This window comes from Ascaphus truei, chromosome 1 (assembly GCF_040206685.1).
Source record: "Ascaphus truei isolate aAscTru1 chromosome 1, aAscTru1.hap1, whole genome shotgun sequence".
NCBI lineage: Eukaryota > Metazoa > Chordata > Amphibia > Anura > Ascaphidae > Ascaphus > Ascaphus truei.
Genome location: NC_134483.1, coordinates 318690466 through 318717374, shown reverse-complemented (window position 1 = coordinate 318717374; position 26909 = coordinate 318690466). Strand labels below are relative to the sequence as shown.

The 26909-nt window shown below is 41.9% G+C and overlaps 1 protein-coding gene across 3 annotated transcripts in view; it reads left to right on the top strand.

Moving 5' to 3' along the window:
* The window catches only part of LOC142497724 (uncharacterized), a 63363-nt gene extending 42497 nt beyond the window's left edge, over positions 1-20866 (top strand). For 2 of the 3 annotated variants that reach the window (XM_075605970.1, XM_075605952.1), the window contains exons 2-5: positions 7272-7367; positions 8524-8649; positions 13157-13420; positions 18365-20866. In XM_075605970.1, coding sequence (XP_075462085.1) covers positions 7317-7367; positions 8524-8649; positions 13157-13420; positions 18365-20464 — 2541 coding nt within the window. In that variant the 5' untranslated portion in view covers positions 7272-7316 and the 3' untranslated portion in view covers positions 20465-20866. The remainder of the gene's footprint in view (positions 1-7271; positions 7368-8523; positions 8650-13156; positions 13421-18364) is intronic. The other variant, XM_075605960.1, reaches the window with a different exon arrangement.
* Positions 20867-26909: the final 6043 nt, after the last annotated feature.

Here is a 26909-nt window from a genome sequence, read left to right as displayed (position 1 = left end):
TGTCCCGCCTGGATACCTGCAGCCTGAGCAGGTTTTGACGTACAGATACCAGCAAGCTTGCATGTACCAAAAAGATTTCCAGCTTCATCAGCTGTCAACTACAGGTGTAGCAGGCCCGCTGTCACCTGTCAACTACGTGTATAATCAAGAATACGTGACTGGTAGCAGTGGCTCGGTGCCAACCGATTGGCAAAGTCTATGTTGAGTACGGCGGCCGTATTTTATTCTTTTTTTGAAATATCAATATCAATGCACAGTTGTTACGCCGGTGCTGCCCGCAGACCAGACCCACCCCTATTACTGAGGTGGGGACGTATATGTGCACGCACCCGCAGCAAAAGGAGCGTGTCCAGAGTGGGGTGTTTTAGGCGTTGCCAGGCCAGGTGGTGATAGCTATAGCAATACTTGCCGGTTCCGGTAAAGAAGAGCCGTAGTCGTTGCCATTAGCCAAGGTCAGGGATAGGAGAATTCTGGAAGGTCAGTGTCCAAGCAGGGGTCGAGAGCCAGAGATTGACGTCTGCCAAGCCGAGTCGTGACCTGAGTGAATGAAGAGAGAAAGTGCCAGAGTAGACATCCGCAAACTATGTTGAGCAATGAGTGAGTGGCAGGACAGGCAATATAAAGTGCGGCTGACCAATCAGAAGCGGGGCAGACCTGGAGGAGTGCGTGGAGCTGTCTTGGATAGGTCCCCTTGATTGGCAGGCAGGTGAGTAAGTTTGGTCTGGGGAAATAGCCTGTACGTCAGTTGGGGGCGTGGTATCACTGCTAGTGCAGCGAATGAATTATCTTCACCCGGCGTGCGCTGTCCACGCGCGCACCAGGGACAAATGGCAGCCGCATGAGAGGGAGGCGGCCGCGGAGCAGAGGCGGACCGCCGGAGACGGCGGGGAACCTCCAGGGTAGCAGGAGATGACCGGCGCCGGCGAGGGGGATGCACCACAGCAGCAGCAGGAGGTAAAGAAGGTGAGGAGGGGTCGCGCTGTGAGCGCCACAATCCCCGAATCCTCACAACAGTCAAGCGATTCTCTTGTACTGTAATCAATCGCTTTGCTTATGGTTATTTAGTTCTATTATTTTAGTCACAATTCGCGAAAATGTAGTTCAGCAATATCATTGGCTGAGCAGCTTCTACAGTAGATACTGAACAATTGGTGGACAGCTAGGTGCATGCGCCTACTGTATGTCTCATTGGGACCTTGTTGAAACGCATATGCATGTCATCACATCTAGGCGCATGCGTGTATGTGAACAAGAGACGCCCCCCGAGAAAATTATTGTTGGGACTAACCGAGGGGACTCTGGGGACTGACTGTGGGAACTTCTTTAGGGGACTGACTAATTTGAACAAAACATTACAGTAATACTTTTATTTTTCCTCAGAAAAGAAACTTTGTCTTTAGGCGGAGAAAGGCAAATGGAGGGATTTCGATGAAAAATGTCGCATTTTGTAACGATGCTTGCACATTGCAGAATCTGATTTAAAAATCCATGTACCGGAGGCAACAATCTATTGGCAGTGCCATTTTTATGGATTAGGATAGAATAACTGTGAGCTTTATAGAAAATCTGAAACAGTATGCTGTTTTTTTCATACAGTATACAATACTTTTTTTACATACTCTATAATAAATCCCAAAAATAAAAAGTATTTACATGTAATAAATGTAGAATAAATGCATTCTATACCCGTACAGTATGTATTGTTTTAATACTGTTTTGATGTAATGCGCATGCCTACAGTATACACTACAGTACTTGAACTAACTTCTAAATGAATGGGAAGTTACAGTATACAAGCATTCGCATTAATAAGCAACAAGATCGGGAAGATTAAAGCCACAAAGCCAACCATTTGAAAATGAATGGTTTGTGAGAGGTGTCAATAAGAAGTTGAAATCCTTGAGCCTTGTGTGTGTGCGGGGGGGAGGGGGGAAGCTGTATGATGGATTACCTGTAGTTCAAAGAAATATTTTCAACAGGTCATCATAATGTTTTGATCCCCACACCCCCAAATAAAAATTACAGTACTATGCCTCCCACGTCATAAAGAACGTACATGACTAGTGTAGAATTAAAAAGCAACAGTACTGATTGATTCTCATAATATCCAGAATTTTTATGCAAGCCCATGTCGATAACCGAAAAAAATAGATATTTTTAAAACTTGATTCTCATAATATCCAGAATTGTTATGCAAGCCCATGTCGATAACCGAAAAATATATATATATTTTTTAAAAACTTGAACTAACTTCTAAATTAATGGGAAGTCATACACGCATGCGCAGGAATGTAATGCCACGCTCGGGAAGATTCAAGCCAGAAAGCCATCCATTACAAATGAATGGTGTGGGAGAGGTGTAGATAAGAAGTTGAAATCCTTGAGCATTGTGTGTGTGGGGGGGCGAGGGAGGGAGCGCTGTATGATGGATTATCAGTTCAAAGAAATATTTTCAAAATGTCATCATAATGTTTAATGTGCCGAAATGTGATACTGTAACACGCCTATGTGTTTCAACAATGTTCAAATGAGACATACAGTACTGTACAGTACACGCATGCGCATAAAATAAACAGTATGAAAATAATTAAAAGTATTGATTACTAAATAATACATATACTGTAGAAATTTGATAATTTTATATTCAAAGAAGACGCAACGTTATATTTTTGTAATACTGTATAAATCTTCAAATTTACAAATACTGTGCGCGCACACACAGACTTGCAGAAAATGTATGGCTGTACTGTACTGTAGGATGAATTGCTATTAGACTTTTAAGATCCAGGGCAGGAAGGGAGCAGGATCGTCAGGAACACCCAGAAAAAAACATATAGATAAAAATCATAGTGTAGTACAGTACTTAAAATAAATGTGAGTCAGAACTCAGGAAAAACTTGGCTCTTGCGAATAACCTACTTACAAGAAGTAGAATAAAAGACAGCGTTTGTTTTTTTAGAGATGAGTATATAGGCTCCTCAGCTTAAGATCGCAGCACACAGCAGTCACTACTGGTGGCAGACTGGATGGTGTGTCCGCCGGGGCTTTAGCTTTCACAATACAGCAACCGCATTCATACAGAGAAGGGAGGAAAACATAGTGTTTTACCAGGTAACACCAAACTTTATCAAGGTAGCATAAAAGATGTGTACTCACAATATATCGTATGAGCACAATCACATAAAGGTTTCTTTTAGGCGACAGAAACAACGGCTCGGCAGATGGGAAGAAAATCTGCCTTCCTGAGCCGAGCCAAGGAAGGAAGCAGAGTACAGCTGTATTACAGTCTGACAGTCTGACAACCTGCTCCAACCCCAGAGGCACAGCTGCGGTCCGGCGAACCTTCCAACCCTCCGATCTTCCCGCTCCTACCGGAAGTCGTCACCCCCAGGCCAGGAAGTGACGACAGACGCCATCCATCCGGCACCGGACGAGGGGGCACCCTCGAGGAGGGAAGTTTGAGTGGAGTGGAGGACGTTTTCTTCCCATCTGCCGAGCCGTTGTTTCTGTCGCCTAAAAGAAACCTTTATGTGATTGTGCTCATACGATATATTGTGAGTACACATCTTTTATGCTACCTTGATAAAGTTTGGTGTTACCTGGTAAAACACTATGGGGCCTATGCAGAGAGCAGCGCTATTTCAAAACTCGCCATTTTTTGGAGAAAATCGCGCAGAAAACAGCAGAAAATGGCGAGTTACGAAAAACGCGCCAATTTTTTTTTTCTATTTCTAAAACTCGCCTCGCGGCTGGCGAGAACCTCCATCTCGCCAGTTTTAAAAATATCCTTATGCAGAGAGGCGCGAACGGCATCTAGCGGCTGTTCGCGCCAATAAAATGGCGCGATTGTCTCCTTTTTGCCTCGCCAGAAAAAGTTGGCAAGAAGCTGCCGCTCGCGGCCATAGCAAAGGGAAAAAAAAGGCGCGAATTTTTTTTAACACATTTCTGCAGCGCGCATCTCGCCAATTTAAACTCGCCACACGCATTCATGTTAAACATAGCAGAATTCGCACATTTCTGCATATGGAGAATAAAACTCTCCAAAAAAGCTACTTTTTATTAAACTCGCCAATTTTAAAATTCGCTGCTCTCTGCATAGGCCCCCTTGTTTTCCTCCCTTCTCTGTATGAATGCGGTTGCTGTATTGTGAAAGCTAAAGCCCCGGCGGACACACCATCCAGTCTGCCACCAGTAGTGACTGCTGTGTGCTGCGATCTTAAGCTGAGGAGCCTATATACTCATCTCTAAAAAAACAAACGCTGTCTTTTATTCTACTTCTTGTAAGTAGGTTATTCGCAAGAGCCAAGTTTTTCCTGAGTTCTGACTCACATTTATTTTAAGTACTGTACTACACTATGATTTTTATCTATATGTTTTTTTCTGGGTGTTCCTGACGATCCTGCTCCCTTCCTGCCCTGGATCCTAACGTTTTGTGAGGGAATCAGTGTATATTCCCTGGAAGGTTGAGAGTTTTTTCAGTTTCACAATTAATATTATATTATCTAAGATCACAATCACTGTGTTATAGCGCCACTCTAAATCACTGGGTTTCACATTATTAGACTTTTAAGACAACAGCTCGCGATCGCCCGCCTGAGTTTTTAGACGTATTGCAGTATTGCAGACAGCGCTAAAAATCAGAGCGCTATCATATCGAAAACCGCTCCGGAAAAAAAGAAAACAGACCGCGTCTGGCCGCGGTTATCAGAGCGGCGCGGCTACGGCCGCCTTAGGATAAAGGCGGTCGCAGCTGTTTAATGGCATTTCCAATGTTCACAGGTGACGGTCCACTATATGTTTTTGAGTGTTTTTATTATAGTCAGACTGTTTTGTCCTTTTTAATTGCTTGTTCAATAAACTTTATATTTTTTGTACCCACCTCAGAGTGCCCCATGTGAGAGTTTCTGTAAGCCCTTTCTGTGGGTCTTACAACTTTCCCTTTTTGATAATAACGCATGAGAAGGAGGCTGGGCTGTCATACCGTTTCACTTATTATTATTTATTATTATTATTTGCTGGAGCCCTCCAAGGGTTGCAATAACGATGGCTACGTCTGTAACACTTATGATTCAAGGTTAGCATCCACATAAATTAAAAAGATACAATAACTACAATTGGAAAACAGGTAAAAATATTAACAAATCTTCTTCATAGCCTATTAGGATAGCAAAGGGAAGAATATATTGTGTTATACTGTAAGGCTGTACTCTTCAACTTACTTTCCAAGGGAGTCGGATCAAAATGTAAACAAAAAAACAAAACAATATAATAATAAAAAATAGCACAAACTTTTGTAAATATCTCTATTGTATTTTTTTTTTTTTTCAAAATAATTAATTGTAATAAAGATTATTTCAGTTCCCTACTTGAGCAACCCGGAAAGATGTCAGTTCAATACAGAAACAGTGCTGTAGTCTGTCATTGCTCAGTCAATTGTGGTGTTACTTTTAATCATATTCATGAGACTCACATGTACAGTAGAGCCAAACATATGCCCAGATCCACACAGGTCCATTATCTCAGGGTTTATAACACACTGTTATCAAAATCCATAATAAACATTATGTTACCCGAGGTTAACGCCAATCCACAAAACCAATCGTATGCAAAAACCATGTCCATTACTTATCTCACTAGCATAGGCTTAACGCCATGTGAAGTTAGCACTGCCTTGTGTTAGCCTCAAATAACATGGCAATAAGTCTGTCTTACCCAATGTTGCCATTACTCCCATCCAGACCCAGGATAGGTGTTTCATTAAATTAAAAAAAGAGAAGACATGAGAGGGAAAAATCCCTGTAAATAACAATATTTGAGTTAAATCATACCTAACAGTGGTCTTACACTCATCCAGACCATATAACAGATCTATTTCAGTGTCTGGATGGGAGTAACCAAGATTAGCTACAGTATGATCTTCTACAGGAACTAACCTCTCAATAAATCTCTGTATTAACTGTAACGGGGCTCTGGGGATATGCGTTGTTAGAGAGAACACCTCTTTTGCATGTCATTAGCACGTCCGTTACACTAACGCAAGAGACATTGCGGCTGAAAAAAGCACTTAACACTGGTTATTGAGCTTTGGAGATACTTGTTGACATTTAATGATGCATTATCTTAAACCGGACCTCTGTGGATCTGGGCAATAGCTTCTGTTTAAAAGTTGTCACATAAACTTTTCTAGTTGAAACATTTCAATTTTATTTGAAATCATGGTTTCCACGATATACATTTCTTTAGGTTCTGTTTCTAAACTCTCGTCCATTGAGAAAATAACTGATTGCTGGGGGAGAATGTGAGGCCTCTGTAAAGGTCTCTTATCTTCTCCTTCGTGCCGCCCTCCTCCTTCTTTAGCATCCCAGCATCAAATTATGCTGCGACATCACATGGCGTCACGTTACCATGACAACATGATTTCACATGGCGTCTTGTTGTCATGGAATGCGTCATCACGTGATGTTGCGGCATCGTTTGACGCTGCAGAAGGAGGAGGGCAGCTCTGCAGGAGGAAGCAGCCTGGTCGGTAAAAGGTAAGTTCCTATGGGCTGCAACTTTTTAAATCCACCTCTGGCCACAGCTCCTGTACATGCATGGGGTCTGTTACTTGTAAATCAGAACCACCACTGAGCAATTCTCCACTGCATGGGGAGGCAGCAGCTAGGATTCCGGGGGAAAAGTTAGTCTGGCTACATCTGTACATTTACATACAGTAGAATAGGAGTCAAATCAAAGACCCCTGAAAATATACTGTACACCTGACCTAGAGGTATTCAAATAAGAGAGACATGAATGTTGCTTACTGATCTGTACCCGGCCACATCAACTGCTACATTAAAGTGAAAAATGCTGAGAGATGAGAGACGAGAAGTCACCCATTGGTGTGAGAGGAGATGAGGGAAAGGCCCCAGGAGGAGCATTTTACGGCTAAGATTTGGATTTTTTTCTAAGTTTAAAATGACGTACGATATGGAATGTGATTATTGATGTATAAAAACTATGTATAAGATGGTTGTTCCCCTCTCCCTCCCTCCCTTTTTCTTTTTTGTACCCCACCCCATCCCATTTCACTGTTGAAATTCTTAATAAAGATATGTTATAAAAAGAAAAAATGCTATATGTAAGTGGAGCATGAAATAGAGATCTCCCGTACATTTGTGTTTCTACAGAACAGCACAATTGTTAAAGGAACATCAGAGAGATAAGTATATTGCATGCGAAGTCCGGCTAACTATAATATGGTAACCCAACAACATTCTTTCTTTTTGCAGAGTATTCTGTGGCTTGTGCCTATTTTCCAAGGCTCCTCTCATTCAATGAGATCGCCTTACACCCACAGCCTACCTCAAGTGACAATAAAAGAGCAGGTAACCTTGTTTACTTTATTGCAGACATGCAATCTAGACTGTATGTCCAGAAGTAGTCCTTCTCATCATAATTAATTACATTGTCATGTCTTAATGGAATTAAGTAAGGGAAGAGATAAATCAAAGGAAACCAGCAGCACTTAAAGGAGAGGGCGAAGGAAAAAATAAAAACAAAAGAAATGTAGGGAGTTCACTGGTTTATAAAGTCCTGCGGCTCTAGATGAGACGGGAACAAATTGTACTGGGGGAAACTGCTGTTTGACATCTTTAGCATTATTTTCATTCCAAGTCTTCTTAGAAATCAGAAATTAGCAATGTTATCCCTTAGGTCTTACTGCTATAAATAAAATTAAAAAAAACAGAATAGCAAGGAAATTCTTCTTTGAATTTATGCATATTTTTAACTGAGATGGGGAACAACAACTTTAAAGAACATTTGTTCTATAGTTGTGAAGCACTGATACCTGTTAGGGTCAGGAGAGCTGATCTGATCTGCGGTATTGTGGAGATCAGGACAGGCTTAGGTTCTTCCTCTGGTTCTTCTCATGGTGCTTAGCGCCTCCAGCAGTAGTTGGCTCCAGGATGTTCGGAGGTCAGCCCCCACTATTGCTGTCTTTCCCCTTCAGCCCAAGGACTGACACTCAGACTGAGGTATATTAGAACAGAATGTTTATTGGGTGGCACTCACTGCAGTTCTTCCTCACAGCGGTGCATGGTCTCAGAGGTTCCCTTCCTCTGGATGGTGCTTGCCCTGATAGTATAGGGCCTTAGGCTGAATCTGATGTTCCCCTAGCTCAGAGGCTGGGGGTGAGTACGCACATCCTGCCATAAGAGAGACTCACAGTTCTCTGCTTCCTCTCTCTTCAAGAGCTCAAGTAGGACTCTCTCTAACTTGGTCACGCCCTCCTAGGAAACTCAAGAAGGGGCGGGCTCATGGTCTATACCTATCTCTGATAGTCTTACACAGGCCATGAGTCACCACCTTACTTCTATCACTCATAAGAGGGGCATAAGGGGGGGTCAAGAGCCAAGAGATTTAACCTGTTACTGCCTGCAGCTAACAGGACTTACATAACAGGGATAACAGGGAGAAAGAAAAGTATAATGGGACATACCCTGTTACAGTTGTGTTATGTTTTCTCTTCTCCGTCCAAAGGCCAAGCACTTTGAAAGTGAGAAAATCTTCACGACACCCGAAAGTAGAGAAATACAAAACAAGGGAAAGGGGCAAGGCAGAGAAAAGGAAGAGGTGCAGTACAGATGGATGGCCACAAGTCTATATGTAACTAAAAACGTTCTTTTTCTGATGTGTTAATTGTATACATATTATCTGGGAAACACAGTAGGGTGAAGTTTGGTGCAATATTGAAGCTAGTAGGGTTGCCAACTGTTCCAAGTTTATCAGGATAGTACTAAATTTGAAGGGAATGTTTCAACTTAAGATGTCAGAACAATAATACTGTATGCCTGAAGCTGAAGACATCTGACTTTATTTGTGGTTTTGAAAATAGGGTTTGTGGTCAGCGCAAGATGGAAGATTATTACTATAATAGTATAATGCTACTCACACGGCCATGTGTGAGTCAAATTCCCATCACTGTTATCTTTAGACAACTAGTGTCTGTCCTCTGTAATGTTTGTGTAGAACACCGTCTGTTTCCGTTTGTGAGCCCACACTTCTCCCGAGACCCGTAATTGGGATGACAATCGTACGCAGTGTATAAGTAAAAAGCTTTAATTAAACAACAAACATAAATATATGTGACTCACATGTTAAAAATACCAGCTGCACCTCTGTTGTCGCCCTTTCTGGTCCGCTGCTTGCGGCTGGCTCCCGCTTCCACGTCCGTCAGTGGGGCCGCTTTGCAAGGGACCTTCTGTGCTACGGTGGCTGGTATGGATCAAAATGGTGCACATCTGACAGGAACAACGCATTTCGCACTATAGTGCTTCGTCAGGTTCCTGTCATAACGTGCTAACGTCTCTCTATTTATCCCCTGCGCGAACACTTCGCATGTGCAAGCAGTAATTCTATCATATCAATTGTTGGGGGTGTCAGAGCATTACAACATACCCCTGTCCCCTTGCCCTGAGGAAGTGACGTCGTCATGAAACGCGTAGGGTCAGAGGTCACGGCGCCTTAGAGGAAGTCGGAAGTGCGTGTTGTTTCACGTGTTGTTTCACCTCACAGCATACACAGACTGTGTCGGAGCGGTCCCTGCAAGCTGCGGCGCCATTGCTGAGATCCTTGCGGTCAGAGGGAGAAGTGTGCGACTACTCCCCACCTGTGCAGGTGTCTGCAGAGGACTTTCTTCGTCCAAGTATTGCCATTGTGTGGTGCTCAACGCGTGTTTTATCCGATCCTGTTGCAAGTAGGGTTTTGGGTTTTAACCCCTGATGATCCGCTGCAACAGGCTTCCTTGTCTTAATAAATTAGTTTTGTATGTCATCAGCTTCTGTGTTTCATGTTCCATGTTGTTTGTTGTCAGTCAGTTTTGTTATATGTAAATTGTTTATACTTTATACACTATGATGATTTTTCTTTTTATATTTTTCTGCATGTCACGGATCTACTTTATCTTAGACTCAGAGGACATTTATTATTGTGGGTGCTGGTCTGTATTTGTGTTTGTTGATTAACCTGGTGGTGTGATAGAAGAATCGCACCGGGCATGCGTGGGACAGGGGGGTGTTGTAATGCTCTGTCACCCCCAACAATTGATATGATAGAATTACTGCTTGCACCTGCGAAGGGTTCAAGCAGGGGATAAATAGAGAGACGTCAGCACGTTATGACAAGAACCTGACGAAGCACTGAAGTGTGAAACGCGTTGTTCCTGTCAGATGTGCACTATTTTGATCCATGTAAATGTCTTGCTTTCCGCCGTATAGTTGCGACCCTCTCCCTTGGTCCGAGAACCTCCCAGGAGGACACCCTACGATATCTAGTGCGCTGTTTCAGGAAACTCAGACGTCCGGGAGAAGCAAATAAGTTCAGACACGCAGTAGTCTTGCTCAATTACATCTCTATTTTATTGTAGAACACAGCCAGTTTATATAGTTAGTTCAGGGCGTAGTCTTGGAATGCATAGGTCCTTTATCACAACACTTCAAACAATATATGGCATTTGATAGATAGTAGTTTACTGGTAGTTACTGGGTTAATTTCCTTTCATCCTTGGCCTCAGGGCAGTTTCCTGCCTATCGTAAAAGATAACAAAAGAATGTGTTTACTTCATCCACATAGCTGCCGAAAGCAATTCTTTGCAGAAAGACAACTGTAAGTGAAAATACTTTCGGTTCCTGAATATATATTTGTGACACATCTTTTATACCAAAATGCCTGTTATAGTAGAATGGAGGACCTACTGTTATACTTATCTTAACACTATCCCTCATATATACATTAACAATCCATACCAGCCACCGTAGCCCAGAAGGTCCCTTGCAAAGCGGCCCCACTGACGGACGTGGAAGCGGGAGCCAGCCGCAAGCAGCGGACCAGAACAGGCGACAACAGAGCTGCAGCTGGTATTTTTAACATGAGTCACATATATTTATATTTGTTGTTTAATTAAAACTTTTTACTTATACACTGCGTACGACTGTCATCTCAATTACGGGTCATGGGAGAAGTGCGGGCTCACCAACGGAAACAGACGGTTACAGAGGAGAGACACTAGTTGTCTAAAGATAACAGTGATGGGAATTTGACTCACACACGGCCGTGTGAGTAGCATTATACTATTATAGTGATTTCCCATAAATGCTCCATTCTAAACCTGTGCATATATATGAAGTACTAGAAATACAGTATATGTTATAATACTAATCATTGTCTTCTCATATATTCCGTTCCATCTTGCGCTGACCATAAACCCTATTTTCACTGCTCAATAAGGATCAAGGGAATATCCTCTCCAGGTCAAACAGCATACCAACAGAGGGGCCAGTATATTGATTTTTATTTCTGGTTTTATCTCATTTCTGCATAAAATTGTATTTGGATATTATTCCATCCCACTATTATTGTAGACTGTGTGTACAGATAGCTTTCAGGGAGCGCCATAGTTACCTTTGAATACTTTATTTATGATTTTGCCTGAATTAGGCCTCGTTCAGGGTGCCAGAGACAGGAGTTGGAGGGAGGGAGGGCGGAAGGGAGGGAGGGCGGCAGTTTGCTAGGCGATCTGTGTTTATCCCCCAGCAGACTGTTTCAGGAGTTGAGGAGGGGGCGGGGCTACACATGGCAGCTTAGGGATCCAAGCTGCAGTCATGAAATCATTCTCAAGAATGATTTAATTGGCTGCCTAGGTCCCAGTGACGCTGCTGCTGCTTCAAAAAATGATTTTTTCATTTCTTGAAACTGTAGCCAGCTTCATCTCCTGTCTTCGGAGACAGGGCAGCTGCTACCCTGACAACCAGTATTCAATTTGAATACTTTGTGTCCCACGGCAGCTCGCACGGCAGAACGCCCTCCCTCCGAAGCCTGCACCCTGAACGAGGCCTTAGTCAGTGTGGACTGGAGAATTACAAAGGAAAGAGTGCAAAAGAAAAAGTGGCTTGAGAGGCAAGTTGCCTGGTCAGGAATCCTAAGCTTCTTTTATTTGGGGCTTGGATAGGCTCTATACTAGTGTTTCTCAAACTTTTCTAACCCATGCCCCCTTAAACATAAAAATCTCACGCCCCTTCAAACCTGCCTCCTCCAATAATTTTATTTGAAATTTGAGATATCGCTTCTAAAAAAACAAATCAAAGCATTTGTAAATTTAGAAAAAAATATTTAATTCGGTTTTTTTTTCTATTAGACATTATTTGCTTCTATTGTTATCAATGTGAGCTTTGAGGCTGCTTTCTTGCCACAAGATTTTGCATTCACATTTGATTCCAGACTTCTTTTTGTACGAACTATAAATACTACACTGTATTTTATGATGTATTTTTTATACTAAAATACAAATGTATATTTTGAAATGAAACATGAACTCACCTTAAAACAGAAAAATGCAATAGCGGTATACAGTACCACATGGCTGTTTAGTTGAACAGCGGCACCATCCACCCCTCCTCCCCCCCGAACTCTACAGTGTAACTCAGAGATTAAAAAAGATAATGGCTGCACTACTGCACGTCATAGGATGATGCAATAAGCTGCGTTTTTCTATAGTATGAAAGCAATAGGTATAATTGTTTTTTTTTCCAGTTTTCCCTTACCTTTTCTCCGGCATCATGTGATGTCACGGCGGTCATTTGACTCTGCGTTGCCACGGGGACAAGGTAAGGGATATGCAGAGGCCACGTGCGCTACTTTGGCATTTCATTTAAACGTTGTGGGGAAGAGCGCGGGGCCTCTGCATGCTACGCACCCCTACAGAAAAATGTGTGCCCCCCAGTTTGCACACCCCTGGTCTAAAGCACCGGTGGTACTGTCCTGCCACTCATGCTAACATTTTCTGAATTTATTTGAGCTTCCTATGAGAATACCCAAAATACTCAACCACTCACAAATTCAAAGTTGGTTTCAGTAATGAAAGGAATGAATCACTGGAAAAAAATAATAATAATGAACACCAGATTTATACTATTGATAATTGTTTTTTCTTGAACAACCAATGGTACTTGGAGAATATGGCAAGTACACTCAATTTAAAAAAAAAATGTTGTACTTATTCAAGGAAATACAGTAAAGTCATAAAAGCAGCTAAAGTTTAGGAGATCTTTATGCTACATAGTATTTATCGTTATTCATGATAACTTTGAATTTTCTCCTTCATTCTGCCGTTTTGCAGCATTTGCACCAGAAGACTACATCAGAATTAAGAGTTCCTGTTTACAAAGAGAACGTTGCAGGGATTAACGAGGATGAGGAGTACGGGGATGTGGATGATACATGCCCAGTATTTAGGTTGACTCCTAGCGCAAACACATCAGACAAGATCGCTTGCAAACGGACAGACTTTGTGCCAGGCTCTTGTCGTTTAATGAAAACGCTTTTTAGGGGAAGACCTGCAAATTGTTCCCATCAACCCTCGTACATTATTTGTGAGATTAAGGTATCAAGGGGAAGTTTTTGTTTTCTTTAGTACTTAATGTGTTCCATTTGTATTCTATAGTGTGCGTTGTTATGTACAGTATCTGTATGCGGCGTTCCAGCATGTTTTCATTTGCATAGTGTTATCAGTTATTACCACATGGGAAGCCTGGCAAGAAACGTGTGGGGAGGAAAAGAAGCTGAAAGGCATGGTGTTGCAGATCATGTTTGCACAAAGCAGTTTAGTGGATCATCCCCCTTAGAAGCAAAGTGAGCTAATGGGCTGTTATAAGTTCATTGGGTTAACTCTTGGTGGTCAAAATTTGGTTATCTTGTTTTCCCACCCAATATAATAATATATACATACCTATAGATGCATCCATCCCCTCACGGTATCAAGTAGGAGAGACAGTACCTAACACATAGCAAGACAAACAAAGCGACATTGAGGGTAATTCCTTCAACTGTGATTGTTTGGATCGGTGAACTCTCAAGGAAACCAGCAGTGACTTGCATGGTTGTTTCTATGCGATAGTGCACCCATTGGAAATATCGCAATTTAATGAACAACCGCCACTTATTACAAACACTTTCATGTCAACACATTAAACATATCACTGCTGTTACTTAATTTGGTATATACATGGCACTGTACCTCCCAACTGACTAGTAACTGCGTACATTAATAAATGTTTACGCCACCACAGAATGATCAATTTAGACTCAGCAGATTAACACTAACAGGTCACCTATGTAAGGATAGGTACCCCACTTATACTCCACTTGTGTATTTGCTCACTGGGCACTACAGCCAGTCATTGTCTACCCTCATTTTGTCCCATAGGGGAGCTGAATAGCAAGCCCTCTACCTACAGGCATATTCAGCACCTATCGATCAAAGCAGGAATCCAGTGGGCTAGTACTATGGCTCACTACCAATGATCCATAAACTTATACAAGGCACGAGTGGCATTGCTATGCTCTAGTTACCAGTTAGTGGTCCAAAAGCAACAACTGTGTTTAAACCTTCTGTCTAGCAGCTTACCATCTAAAGAGATCAGATTTGCTGATCGCTAATAGAGTTTTATTTAATGTCACTGTATTCAACAGTAATTCAACAGAATATCCCCTATATTTTAACTTTTTGTATTATTAAAATTGTGGTTTTAACTGCAATCCCTTTATTCAACCTGTACCTCCTGAGGATAGCTGATCGCTATCAGCTCATTTTTGTGCTGCACATGCACACTATCCTCCATCTTAAAACACTGCATTAATCAAGGAGGGGATTTCCTCCACTCAGCCATTTCATATCTATTTCACTACTACTACTACTGGTTAGGAGTCTGAGTGCATGTCATTTGGGGTCTTTCCTGTCATTTCCTCACCCAGGAGACCGCTGACAGGACCCCTTACGTTTTGCCTTAGTGTCCTATTTTTAACACAATCCATAGCTCAAAACTGGCTGGCTCGGTACATTTCATGGAGACTCCCTGATACAAGGTTGATCAATATGTCTGGGTAAATGTTCTCTCAGCCTCATTCTTATTCTCATACTCAATGAACAGAGGTTAACTCTTAATTAACCGTAGAAGCCAATTGTTTGCACTCAAAGTATAGTATATAATTTACATCGGCTATGATGGCCTGGGATACCAATTGTCCCATTAGGTGGAGTTGATTAACCCCTTCCCAATGACACACTAGAGTGAGTATAGCAAAATTACTTATATTTGGATTTGCTCTAAACTGACTAATTATGTATCTCATTTGAGGATTATTAAGATATATCCCACAATGTATCAATTCGCCTAGGCCGACTATGAACCTTAGTCTTTATACAGACATTATCCATTGAGCTATAATTTTGTCTCCGACTATTTGGAGCGGTGAGATTTTTGATATTCTAATACTGCTAGCGATGGATATTGAACTGAGATACCACTGTGGTTATTGTCTGTAGTAAGGATTATCGTCCTTTTTCTGGCAATTTTATAATCTGGTCTATCCAGAATCGCCAAGAGCTGCCCCCTAGGGGATTTTAACATATTTGGGTTGTGTTATTTTTTAAGTCGTCGCTGTCTGAATATTATTAATAAATTTTTTTTTTTTTTTCGTGAGACTATACTCACTCTACTGTGTCTTTGGGAAGGGGTTAATCAACTCCACCTAGTGGGACAATTGGCATCCCAGGCCATCATAGCTGATGTAAATTATATACTATACTTTGAGTGAAAACAATTGGGTTCTACTGTTAATCAAGAGTTAACTTCTGTTCATTATATATGCAAATATCCCAATGCACCTTTGTTTACCTCCTTTGTTTATTAGGTTGAGCGTTGAGTTCAATCTCTAGTTTATTCTCATACTCTCAAGATAAAATTAGTAGTAATTATACCGAATGGTTTTGTCTGGAGATTGATACCCTTACAATTGATACCCTGTCTAGGTTTAAAAAGATTGGCTTTGGCTTTAAACAGCTCTACCACAGATGGTATCTGTCAGTGAATTTGCTCTTTTTGTGACACTGTTTTGTTTAAGTTTATACATACATACACTAAAGTGGTGTTTGCGACACTATTATATGTCGATTGCAAATTCCCCTTCCCACTGGACACTGTAAAATGCCATTGAAGTAAGATCCATGGGCTAATATTACTACAAATGCATTTACCAATATTTTGGTAGGGGATTTTACAGTTCAAGTTTTCATCTCCTAAATGTATTATTGCACTAAAATAGATTGAGCCAAAGACTTCAAACGTTAAAATATTCCACACTGGGGTGATAACAATCCCAATAGTCCCCCAGTTCTTCCTATTTGCAAATGTTGCTTTGCCCTACTGAGACCAGACCCCTTCAAAGTTGGTGCAACTGGTGTGCTACTAGCAGCTCTAGCACTGAAGGGTTCATATGGTTAATTATACTAAACAGATTTTGTACTTCAATTGCCACACAATCAAGCAGCATGTTATCTTTTCTCTTTCACAAAAAGCACACACTGGATTCATTTCAGAAGTAGCAAAGGCATTGGAAGTTTCCAGTGTGTAGAAGATCACCTGCCTCGTAGACTATATGATTATTATTTTAATGAAAATGCAAAAATATTTTTTACGAAAGCTCTATTTTTGGATCTTTCTTAAGCTGTGATTGGTCCAATTGTCATGTTTAAAAGAAAGGCAAGATACAGCATGCATTTTTTATTTACTGCGGAAGTGGACTGATTGTATGGCCTAGTGCAGATGTCAATGTGGCTTACTTTACAAACAGGTGCTGTGGTAATGTGCCTATCCATGCCTTGGTATTTAACGGATTGCATGATTACAGCACAATAAGGCACTTCATTCTATCACGGACAGTTACAGAGGTTAATCAGGAACTGAACCGGGAATTGGAATATTGAGATTTCTTGAGCAATGGATTAGCCAATGGAAAAGCATATATGGTTTTTGATTCTCTAGTAGTTGGATTCATTAAGATAGCGATTAGCCACTTTAAATATAATTCATTTTGTTATCACGATAAATGGTAATGAAGGTAGTTTAAGACAAGCAGTTCCTCAGCTTGAACCACTGCTTATTCCATCTGTATTGAAGGATCTGTAAAACGCTTCTGTAATTTTGTAACACAGATACATATTTTGTAAACCCCATTTTATTTTTCTTCTTATGGGGTCAAAGTGCCATTGTTGAAGTCACTCTTGCAATAGTATTGCCTATACTGGGTCTTGTAATAAAGTGCCGGAGTCCATTAGATGGCATCCATCTTAATTGTGTACTTGAAAGAAAGTGTTTTAAATATAATAATCACACTAAGAAAAACTTACAGTAGGCTTCAAGTTAAGTTTCAATGTAAAGTTTAAATGTTTAAAAACAGTTTTTTGCTTTCACTGTAGTCACTGTAGCACTGGATTTGGGGCAAAAAGGCTTGGAGAGATTTCAGTGACTGAATTGCAGGATTGCTGATTCCTTGGTGGCTTTTTAGTATAATAAGCTTGTTAAAAAAGTTGTGAAAAGTTTCCAAAATATCCTTACCAAATTTAAAACCCAGATATTTTATCTATTGTATAATACTGAATATGTTGTGCTATTTGAAAATATATTTGTCACAGGAGGCCAGTACTTTTAACACCTTTACCTACTGGGATCATTCATTAGGCAAAACAAGGTAGTGGAATAAAGTGAGGAACAGTATATTCTGGTGAGACCAGCAGACATACAGATATTACACAAAATACAGAAAATATATACTTACTGTGGGTCTGGGGGAGACACTAGCCTAACTAGGTGTAGGGCGCCTCCTTCAGAAGGCTTACCCAGTCCACTCCTGGTCCAGAAACTTCACAGTACCTTCTTCCGGGAAGATACCAGCCTCTATCCCTCAACCACGAGCAAAGCGGAAAATAGAACTTGGCCGCAAAATGCAGGACTTCGTCTCAGCTGGTCAGGCTTCTCCAGCTAAAAACGAAGCCGGTCGCTCTGCTATTCGCAACAGAGCAACTTTGAGAAGCCCGCCAGGGCCTCACCGACCTAAGCCTGAAATTGTCTGGTTCCCTGATCAGCCAGTCTCCTTACATAGACCTGTTCTATGTCTAACATGAAGCAAGGGCTGGCGACCAATGAGAGAATGGATCGTAACTCAGCCAGCCAATCAAAATGGGATAAACATAAGGCTATACTAAATATAAAATAAAGCCTCTGGTCAAATATGGTCGGAGGTTTTACAACAGATAGGAAAATAGGCAGGTGGACCAAGTGCTTCTTCTGGGTGCATCTGTACGAGTGCAAAGTTTTGCAAACAAATATAAGACAATTAAGTCATTTATTCTCTGTGGTGTAATTATTTATTAAACTCCGTGGCACACATACAGTTTACATGGTGATATGGTTAACATTTTATTTAGTGAGAAATGTTATATTTTAATAATACTTTCCTTTTCTTTCTTTTTTTGTATGAATCTTACTAGGATTATAACCCCAAGAAGCCGAAAGTATTTTGCCATCATAATATTTGCAAGAAATGTTCCCCTGTCTTTATTGGCTTGTACCTTTCTGAAATAGGGGAATATACATGGCACAAGCTCCACTCAACTGAAGAACTTGCATCTTTTGTTAATTCTGAGTTGCTTGTAGACTTCCAGAACCATTATTCACACATGGGCTATTGTCTAATTCAATGTACTAATGAAGATGGGAAGTTTATTTCACAACTTCTAATTTTACCTCCAATATTTCGACCCACCAGTATCCAATTCAGGAGTGTGCAAAGCCAAAGTCCATTATTAAATGTTAATATTTTGTTACTGGATTCTCTTTCAAGGCACCATTTTTACAGGACCTTGCCAAAGACTATTAAGACATTTATAGATTTAAATGAACATCGTTTTAAAAGTGGGCATGTGTTTGACTTTGAACTTGTGCAAGGGATCAAGGGGAGGACATTTGAGTCCTTACAAGCTCTTTTTGGGGGTGATGCAACAACCCTTCCCATATTCAATGCTTTTGAGTTGCCTCCAAAGCGTGTGGATCTCATTGAAACCCTAGGGAAATTCAAGGCTCACAGCTATGAGACATTGTACATGGAAGACATGTGCTGGCTGGGAGAGTGGGGTCTTGTGAAGGAACAAAGGGCTATGAATCTGTCTGCACCTTACTCAGAGAGAGTAAAGCTATTTAATGAAGCCGTTCACAGGGCTGGGATAGACAGAGTGGATGTTTCCTATAGTAGCTGCCTAGTTCTTCAAGAGAACAAAGTGAAAGATGTTTTTCACGGCCCTGATTCTATCTGCTACAATGGAATTCACCAACACACCTACTTTTTCCAATACATGGAGTACTTTATAAGCCGCTTCTCAAGTTTACACAAGCCCACTTTTACTTTCCTCATCTTGGACACAAGTCATGAGGACACAGGGATTAGGATAAAGCAACTCGATGAGGACCTAGCTATATACACCACTTTTTTGGCACACCAGACAAACACAGTGTCCTTTATTCTTTCAGACCATGGCAACACTTATGGGCGCTTTGTTTCAGCATCATCAGAATCTCAGGTGGAAGTATTCCATCCTTTGCTCTTTGTAATGGTACCAGATGAAGCATCTAAAATCCTTGGTGATGGCAAAATGAAATCATTGGATATAAATCAGAACCGACTGGTCAGCCTTATAGATGTCCATTATACTTTAAAAGGTCTTCTTCCTTATGCTGAAAAGGTATATGGAAAATTGCCAAAATACAACATAAACATTGATGGGCTTTTGAGCCCTGTTTCGCCAGCCAGAACATGCAGAGACATACCAAGAATACACCCAAATCTGTGCATTTGTCAGGCCTCTTACACATTGGAAAGGAACAACTCCTATTATGCTTTGTTTGCAGAGTTTGCGCTGGGCTATATGAACAGACAGGTTGTTGAACTGCAGACTGGTAACAGCGAAGGTACATGTCTTAAGTTAATTGCAATCAGATTTGATTCTATAAAACGCAGCACACAGGACAGTCTCAGTGAGGCTACCATCTCGCTTGACCTCTATGTTAAACATGCAGGTATGGTAAATAATGAGGAGGAAAGGTTCACAGTGACTGTTCTCTTCAGCTCTGCCATCCACATGGAGGGAATTCTCTTCCTGGGATACAATAGGATGACGCCTTACAGTACTTACAGGCAATGTGCTGATCCTGCTGTTGACATAAGGTTGTGCATCTGTGAAAGAGAACACTTTAGGGGTAATAAGACCAGTAAAACGGATAGAGATTATGTTGTAGCTGAGTCTGTGTTATGGACAAGGACCTACAGATCAGTAGTCCATAAACCCTGCCTCTATCTTCTTACAAGGAATTATACTGCAGGTGTTGTGCTATCCATATGCAACATCTGCTTTGATATGCAATACAACATACATTTTGATTTCTTAACTATAAACCTGCACTCATCTAGCAAAATGCCTATTTCTCAAGTAATTGGGCCAAAAATGGAAAAGTTGCTTGTGGTTAGAATCCGAAAAGTTGAACATTTGCCTTGGAAATATAAGTACACTGTGAACTTTAAAGCTTTTCCTCTATGAAACGGTTGGATTTCCTATCACAAGGTAATCATGTTATGATCGGCTTAAAGTACTGCAGCTATTCAGCACTCACTCAGCAAACATCCTTACAGCATTTACCTATCTTACTTGAAGGTAAAATTAATTTAAACGTCAGTTTAAAAATACATCGGAGTGTTATTAATTTAAGAAAATGGTTGTCGTTTCAATCTTCATATGCCTCACAACATTTATGGAATGCTGCATTATTAAAAGGAAAAATACGTTACTATAAAAAATGATTTACACGTGTAAATAGTTACCAATAAAAAAATGTTATATAAGTTTGAGAAAGGAAAGACGCGTGATTTAAGGGAACCATGCCTACTATTGCTTATTAACTTATTTACTTATTGTTTGTGTATTTGCAGATAGAAACGGCACACCAAGAATAAAAAATCTAATTTAATAAGTGACTGGAGACATAACAAAAAGGAACAGAGTAATGCACTCTCTGTTCCTTTTTGTTATGTCTCCAGTCACTTATTAAATTAGATTTTTTATTTTTGGTGTGCCGTTTCTATCTGCATTCTACAGTACCTGTGCCCTACCCTGCTTGCAGTGCTCCACAGATTCCTCTCACGAGGTTGCCTTCTCTTCCTTTTGTCACATACAGTAGGATGTAGCATTGGTTATCTTTGTCTTTTGTTGAAAATATTAAAATTAACAGATTGCTTTTTAGTGGCCGTGTATAATGTATTTTTATCAATGCGAAGTATGATTGTCAAGTATGTCGGGAATGTTGCACCATTCTTTCCCCCCCCCCTGTACCCACCCCACCCCTCTTTATTTCTGTACCCTTACCCCCCCCCCCCCAACTGTTGGAAACAAATAAAAAAAACTTCAGTGAAAGAAATAAAAAATAAACAGATTGCATTGTAATGTTTTTTTATTAACAAGAAAAAAGTTAAGTAAAAGTTTTGCGCTAAAAATAATTTTTTCGTGGTAGTTGCGCTATGGGTGGGGGAGGCCCTGCTCCTTTCATTTGTCCTGGGCCCTATGATTTCTGTTGGCGGCCCTGCATAACTATACACATAATGTGTTATATAATATAAATATGGTACAGGTAACTTAACGCGTTGCAATGCTCTACATTAAATTGTACATTTGAGTGAACATTACAATAAGGGAGTGTATCTTACTCCGAGACCAAAGCTGAACCTCATAGTGCGGTGTCCCAAATGAATCGTAGGCTACCCGGTTGGGAGGGTCCCTAATTTCTTTGGCTTTGGCGAAGCTCCTGTTCTACTCCCTCTGGAGAGAAATATACAGTTGTGTGAAAAAGAAAGTACACCCTCTTTGAATTCTATGGTTTTACATATCAGGGCATAATAACAATCATCTGTTCCTTAGCAGGTCTAAAAATTAGGTAAATACAACCTCAGATGAGCAACAACACATGACATATTACACCGTGTCATGATTTATTTAACAAAAATAAAGCCAAAATGGAGAAGGCATGTGTGAAAAACTAAGTACACCCTTACTGCTTCCATAGGAATTAAGATGCTAAGTAGCAGACAAGGTGCTGCTAATCAAATGCCCTTGATTAATTGATCATCAGCAAGTGTGACCACCTCTATTAAAGCCGAAGTTTTAGCAGTTTGCTGGTCTGGAGCATTCAGGTGTGTGTTAACACAATGTCAAGGAGGAAAGACATCAGCAATGATCTTAGAGAAGCAATTGTTGCTGTCCAGCAATCTGGGAAGGGTTATAAGGCCATTTCCAAACAATTTAAAGTCCATCATTCTACAGTGAGAAAGATTATTCAAAAGTGGAAAACATTCAAGACAGTTGCCAATCTTCCCACAAGTGGACGTTTCAGCAAATTCACCCCAAGGTCAGACCGTGTAATGCTCAGAGAAATTGCAAAAAAAAACAAGAGTTAGTCAGACTCTACAGGCCTCAGTTAGCATGTTAAATGTTAAAGTTCATGACAGTACAATTAGAAAAAGAATGAACAAGTATGGTTTGTTTGGAAGGGTTGCTAGGAGAAAGTCTCTTCTCTCTAAAAAGAACATACAGCACGGCTTAGGTTTGCAAAGTTGCATCTGAATAAGCCACAAGACTTCTGTAACAATGTCCTTTGGACAGACGAGACCAAAGTGAGATGTTTGGTCATAATGCACAGCGCCAAGTTTGGCGAAAACCAAACATAGCATATCAGCACAAACACCTCATACCAACTGTCAAGCACAGTGGTGGAGGCGTGATGATTTGGGCTTGTTTTGCAGCCACAGGATCTGGGAACCTTGCAGTCATTGAGTCGACCATGAACTCCTTTGTATACCAAAGTATTCTAAAGTCAAATGTGAGGCAATCTGTCCGACAGCTAAAGCTTGGCCGAAATTGGGTCATGCAACAGGACAATGATCCCAAGCACACAGGCAAATCTACAACAGAATGGTTGAATAAGAAAAGAATCAAGGTGTTGCAATGGCCCAGTCAAAGTCCAGACCTCAACCTGATTGAAATGCTGTGGCGGGACATTGAGAGCTGTGCATAAACACATGCCTGCAAACCTCAATGAACTGAAGCAACGGTGTAAAGAAGAGTGGGCCAAAATTCCTCCACAACGATGTGAGACTGATAAAGTCATACAGAAAACGATTACTTCAAGTTATTGCTGCTAAAGGTGGTTCTACAAGCTATTGAATCATAAGGTGTACTTGGTTTTCCACACATGGCTTCTCCATTTTGGCTTTATTTTTTAAAATAAATCCTAATATGTCATGTGTTGTTGTTCAGTGTGGAGGAACCAGGCGCTTACCTTTAGTGACAGAATTTCAGAGAAGCGATGAAACCAATAATTGTGGTTAATTCCTATTGGTGTGTAGTTATTCTTGCGATCCCTTCTGCTTCTACCCCTGATAAATGGATGATCCAAAGCCCTTAGGTAAACGTAGAGACAAAACAGAGTAGGGGGAGCGAGGGATGAGTAAAAGCACAGATGGAACAGATATGGAAGAGCAATATACCACAGTTAGTATACCACAGCTTATACCCAGTGGGGGGGGGGGGGGGTTGGGATGGTGAAAAGATAATCAAAAGTTGTAAGCTATATAGTAAATGCTTACACGGCCTTGTGTAAACACAATCCCAAGTTGGTATCTTTGTGGTAGATGGTACCCCTTCTGCAATTAGCAGACGCAGCTTGCACATCGGGAGATTTCTTATTCCGATGCACCTCGGTTTCTTCTCCGAAGGATTATATGATACAGAGATCGCCGGGGCAAAGGGGGCATCACTGGGTGGGAATACCTCTGACGGGGGACATAGGTGTATACCTCAAAGACATCTGCCCTGCGCCTTTACTCACACTGGGCCGTGTGAGTATTTATTGATATTGTAAATTATTAAGACCCCCCCTGCACCTAATTGCAGAAGGGGTACCATCTACCACAAAGATACCAACTTGGGATTGTGTTTGCACAAGGCCGTGTAAGCATTTACTATATAGCTTACAACTTTTGATTATCTTTTCACCATCCCAACCCCCCCCCCCCCCCCCCACTGGGTATAAGCTGTGGTATACTAACTGTGGTATATTGCTCTTCCATATCTGTTCCATCTGTGCTTTTACTCATCCCTCGCTCCCCCTACTCTGTTTTGTCTCTATGTGTTGTTGTTCATCTGATGTTGTATTTACCTCATTTTTAGACCTGCTAAGGAACAGATGATTGTTATTATGTCCTGATATGTAAAACCATAGAATTCAAAGAGGGTGTACTTTCTTTTTCACACAACTGTACATAGTCCTGAGGCTCAGCCTCTCCCATGGTGGGTATAAATGTCTCTGAAACGTCTCTTTGTGGCATGAAGCGTGGGCTTCTAGGATCTAGAGGTTGGCTCGTTGGAGCCGCCTTAGTAGGCGTTGTTCGTAAGGGCACTTTACCCGTAGCTCCTCCGGGAGGTGCCACATGACTTTGAGGTCCTTTTTGAGAGGGTCCCTCCATAGGATCCTCTGCTGTGTGGTGAACGGTTTCTTCATTAGCTTCCACTAGTTCCGGCTCACCGTCCAATGGTGTAGCCGGTATTTCTAGCTCGCCGTCTCCCACCCGCGGGATAGGGAGAAGGTGACTATGGTGCCAGACCTTTACCCGGCAATCCCCGTCTCTTATGCAGTAGACCAGGAGGCCCGGCATCTGTGAATTGACTTCATAGACCCCATTATGCCAGCGGTTGGCCAGCTTGTGTTTGCCAGAGACTCCTATATTGTGGCGGAGAACGGCGTCTCCAGGACGGATCTCCTAATGGAGGACCTTATGGTCGCAGCGCCTTTTGTTATTGGCTTTCAGATGAGTGGAAGCTTTCTCTGCTAGCTGGTAGGCTTGTTACAGGCCTTCTTGGAGCCGCTGCACATATCTGAAGTGCGTCATGTTGGATACTCCGTCGGTAGATACACTCAGACGTATATCCACAGGAAGCCCTGCTTCTCGGCCAAACATTAAGAAGTAAGGAGTGAACCCTGTAGATTCGTGGCGTGTGCAATTATAGGCGTGCACCAGGTGCTTACTCCACTTGCTCTTCTGAGACCCTTTTAGAGTGCCGAGCATGTCCAGAAGGGTCTGGTTGAACCTTTCCGGCAGAGCATCTCCCTCAGGGTGATAAGGAGTCGTTCGGGACTTAGTGATATTTAACAGCTTAAGCAATTCTTTGATGAGGGTACTTTCGAATTCCCGGCCTTGATCCGAATGCAGACAATTTGGCAGTCTGTAATGGATAAAGTTGTATAGTGAACAAAAGAGTTCACAAATTCGGCGCTCAGAGAAATATGAAGGAACTGCACAGCATCACTGAATGTATCTTGGAGAGGGGGGAGTGACCGAGTTACGGGCTAACCTCCAGAAGTATCAAGCGTGAGATAGTTAATGTTTTTTGTGATTAACTTGCATATATGTAATAAAGCATTGAAATCACAGAACTCACGGTTAGCAGGAGGGCCCAGCGGTATCCCCACAGTGTCCGGAGATTCTTCCGTTCTTCTTACCCACGATCCCAAGTGCGACTGCTCTGTTGCACCGGGTGAAGGGAACTGGATAAGATCTTTTTCCGGCTGTGTTGTCAGCAACCTAGCGTGCTACTGATGACGTCTCGCGTGAATGTAATGCTCCTCCCAAGGGAGAAAGAATCGATGCACCGCCGGAATAACTCGTGCAGAGGCTGAAGGATGTGACTACAAAAAGACTTTATTGCGGCATAGTGGAGCTCTTGCTCTTCTGAGACCCTTTTAGAGTGCCGAGCATGTCCAGAAGGGTCTGGTTGAACCTTTCCGGCAGAGCATCTCCCTCAGGGTGATAAGGAGTCGTTCGGGACTTGGTAATATTTAACAGCTTAAGCAACTCTTTGATGAGGGTACTTTTGAATTCCCGGCTTTGATCCGAATGCAGATGATTTGGCAGTCTGTAATGGATAAAGTACCTTTCCCATCGTATTTTGGCCACCGTGATGGCCTTCTGGTCTTTGGTGGGGAAGGCTTTTGCGTAGTGGGTATAATGATCCGTGATGACCAACACGTTACCGATGCCTCGGGCGTCAGGTTCTATGCACAGAAAATCGATGCACAACAAATCCATGGGGCCCGAGCTCTTTAGTTGAGCCATCGGTGCAGCTCTGGTAGGGACAGTCTTGCGGTGGATACATCTTGAGCATCGGCGACAGTGTCGTTCTACCAACTCGCGCATCTGTGGCAAGAAGAAGCGGTCTCTGACCAGTCCAAAGGTCTTCTCCATGCCGAGATGTCCATGGTCATCATGCAGAGCTTTCAGGACCATATATTGTAGGTTCCTAGGGAGAACCAGTTGTCTTCTTTCCGGATGGTCATGGTATTGTACCACCCGATATAGTAGACAGTTATCAATCTCGAACTTGTCAACTTCTCGCATGAGTATGGCGACCATGTCGCAGGGGGCACATTTCAGAATTTCCGGCCTGTTTTTCTGGATGGCTTGGCAGATAATGCCAGCCTTGGGGAACCTAAACTGATATTGTTCCATATCCTTCCATGTGATGATCTTATCTGGGGTGATGTTTATCCCATCGGGGTCACAGTAGGCAGCGGGGATGGCCTTGGATTGGCATCCCAAGGAATCCGCGCTCCTCAGTTCTGTGAAGACTACTCTATCTCCTATGATAGCCGCTGTGTTGCACATGGCTCGCATCTCTGGTCCTGGGATCTCCTCCAAGAGGTCATAATCCGGAGTGGCAGTTAGTCCTGGTCTTCAGGAAAGAGCATCGGCTCAGATGTTCAGTGGTCCTGGCTTGTACTTCAACGTGAACTGGTAATTCGAGAGGGCCACCAGCCATTGTGGCCGGCGGCATCCAGTTTGGCGGACGTCAATATGTACGTCAACGGATTGTTGTCCGTACGCACTTTGTAGGTAACTCCATACAGGTAGTCATGGAGTTTGTCCACGATTGCCCACTT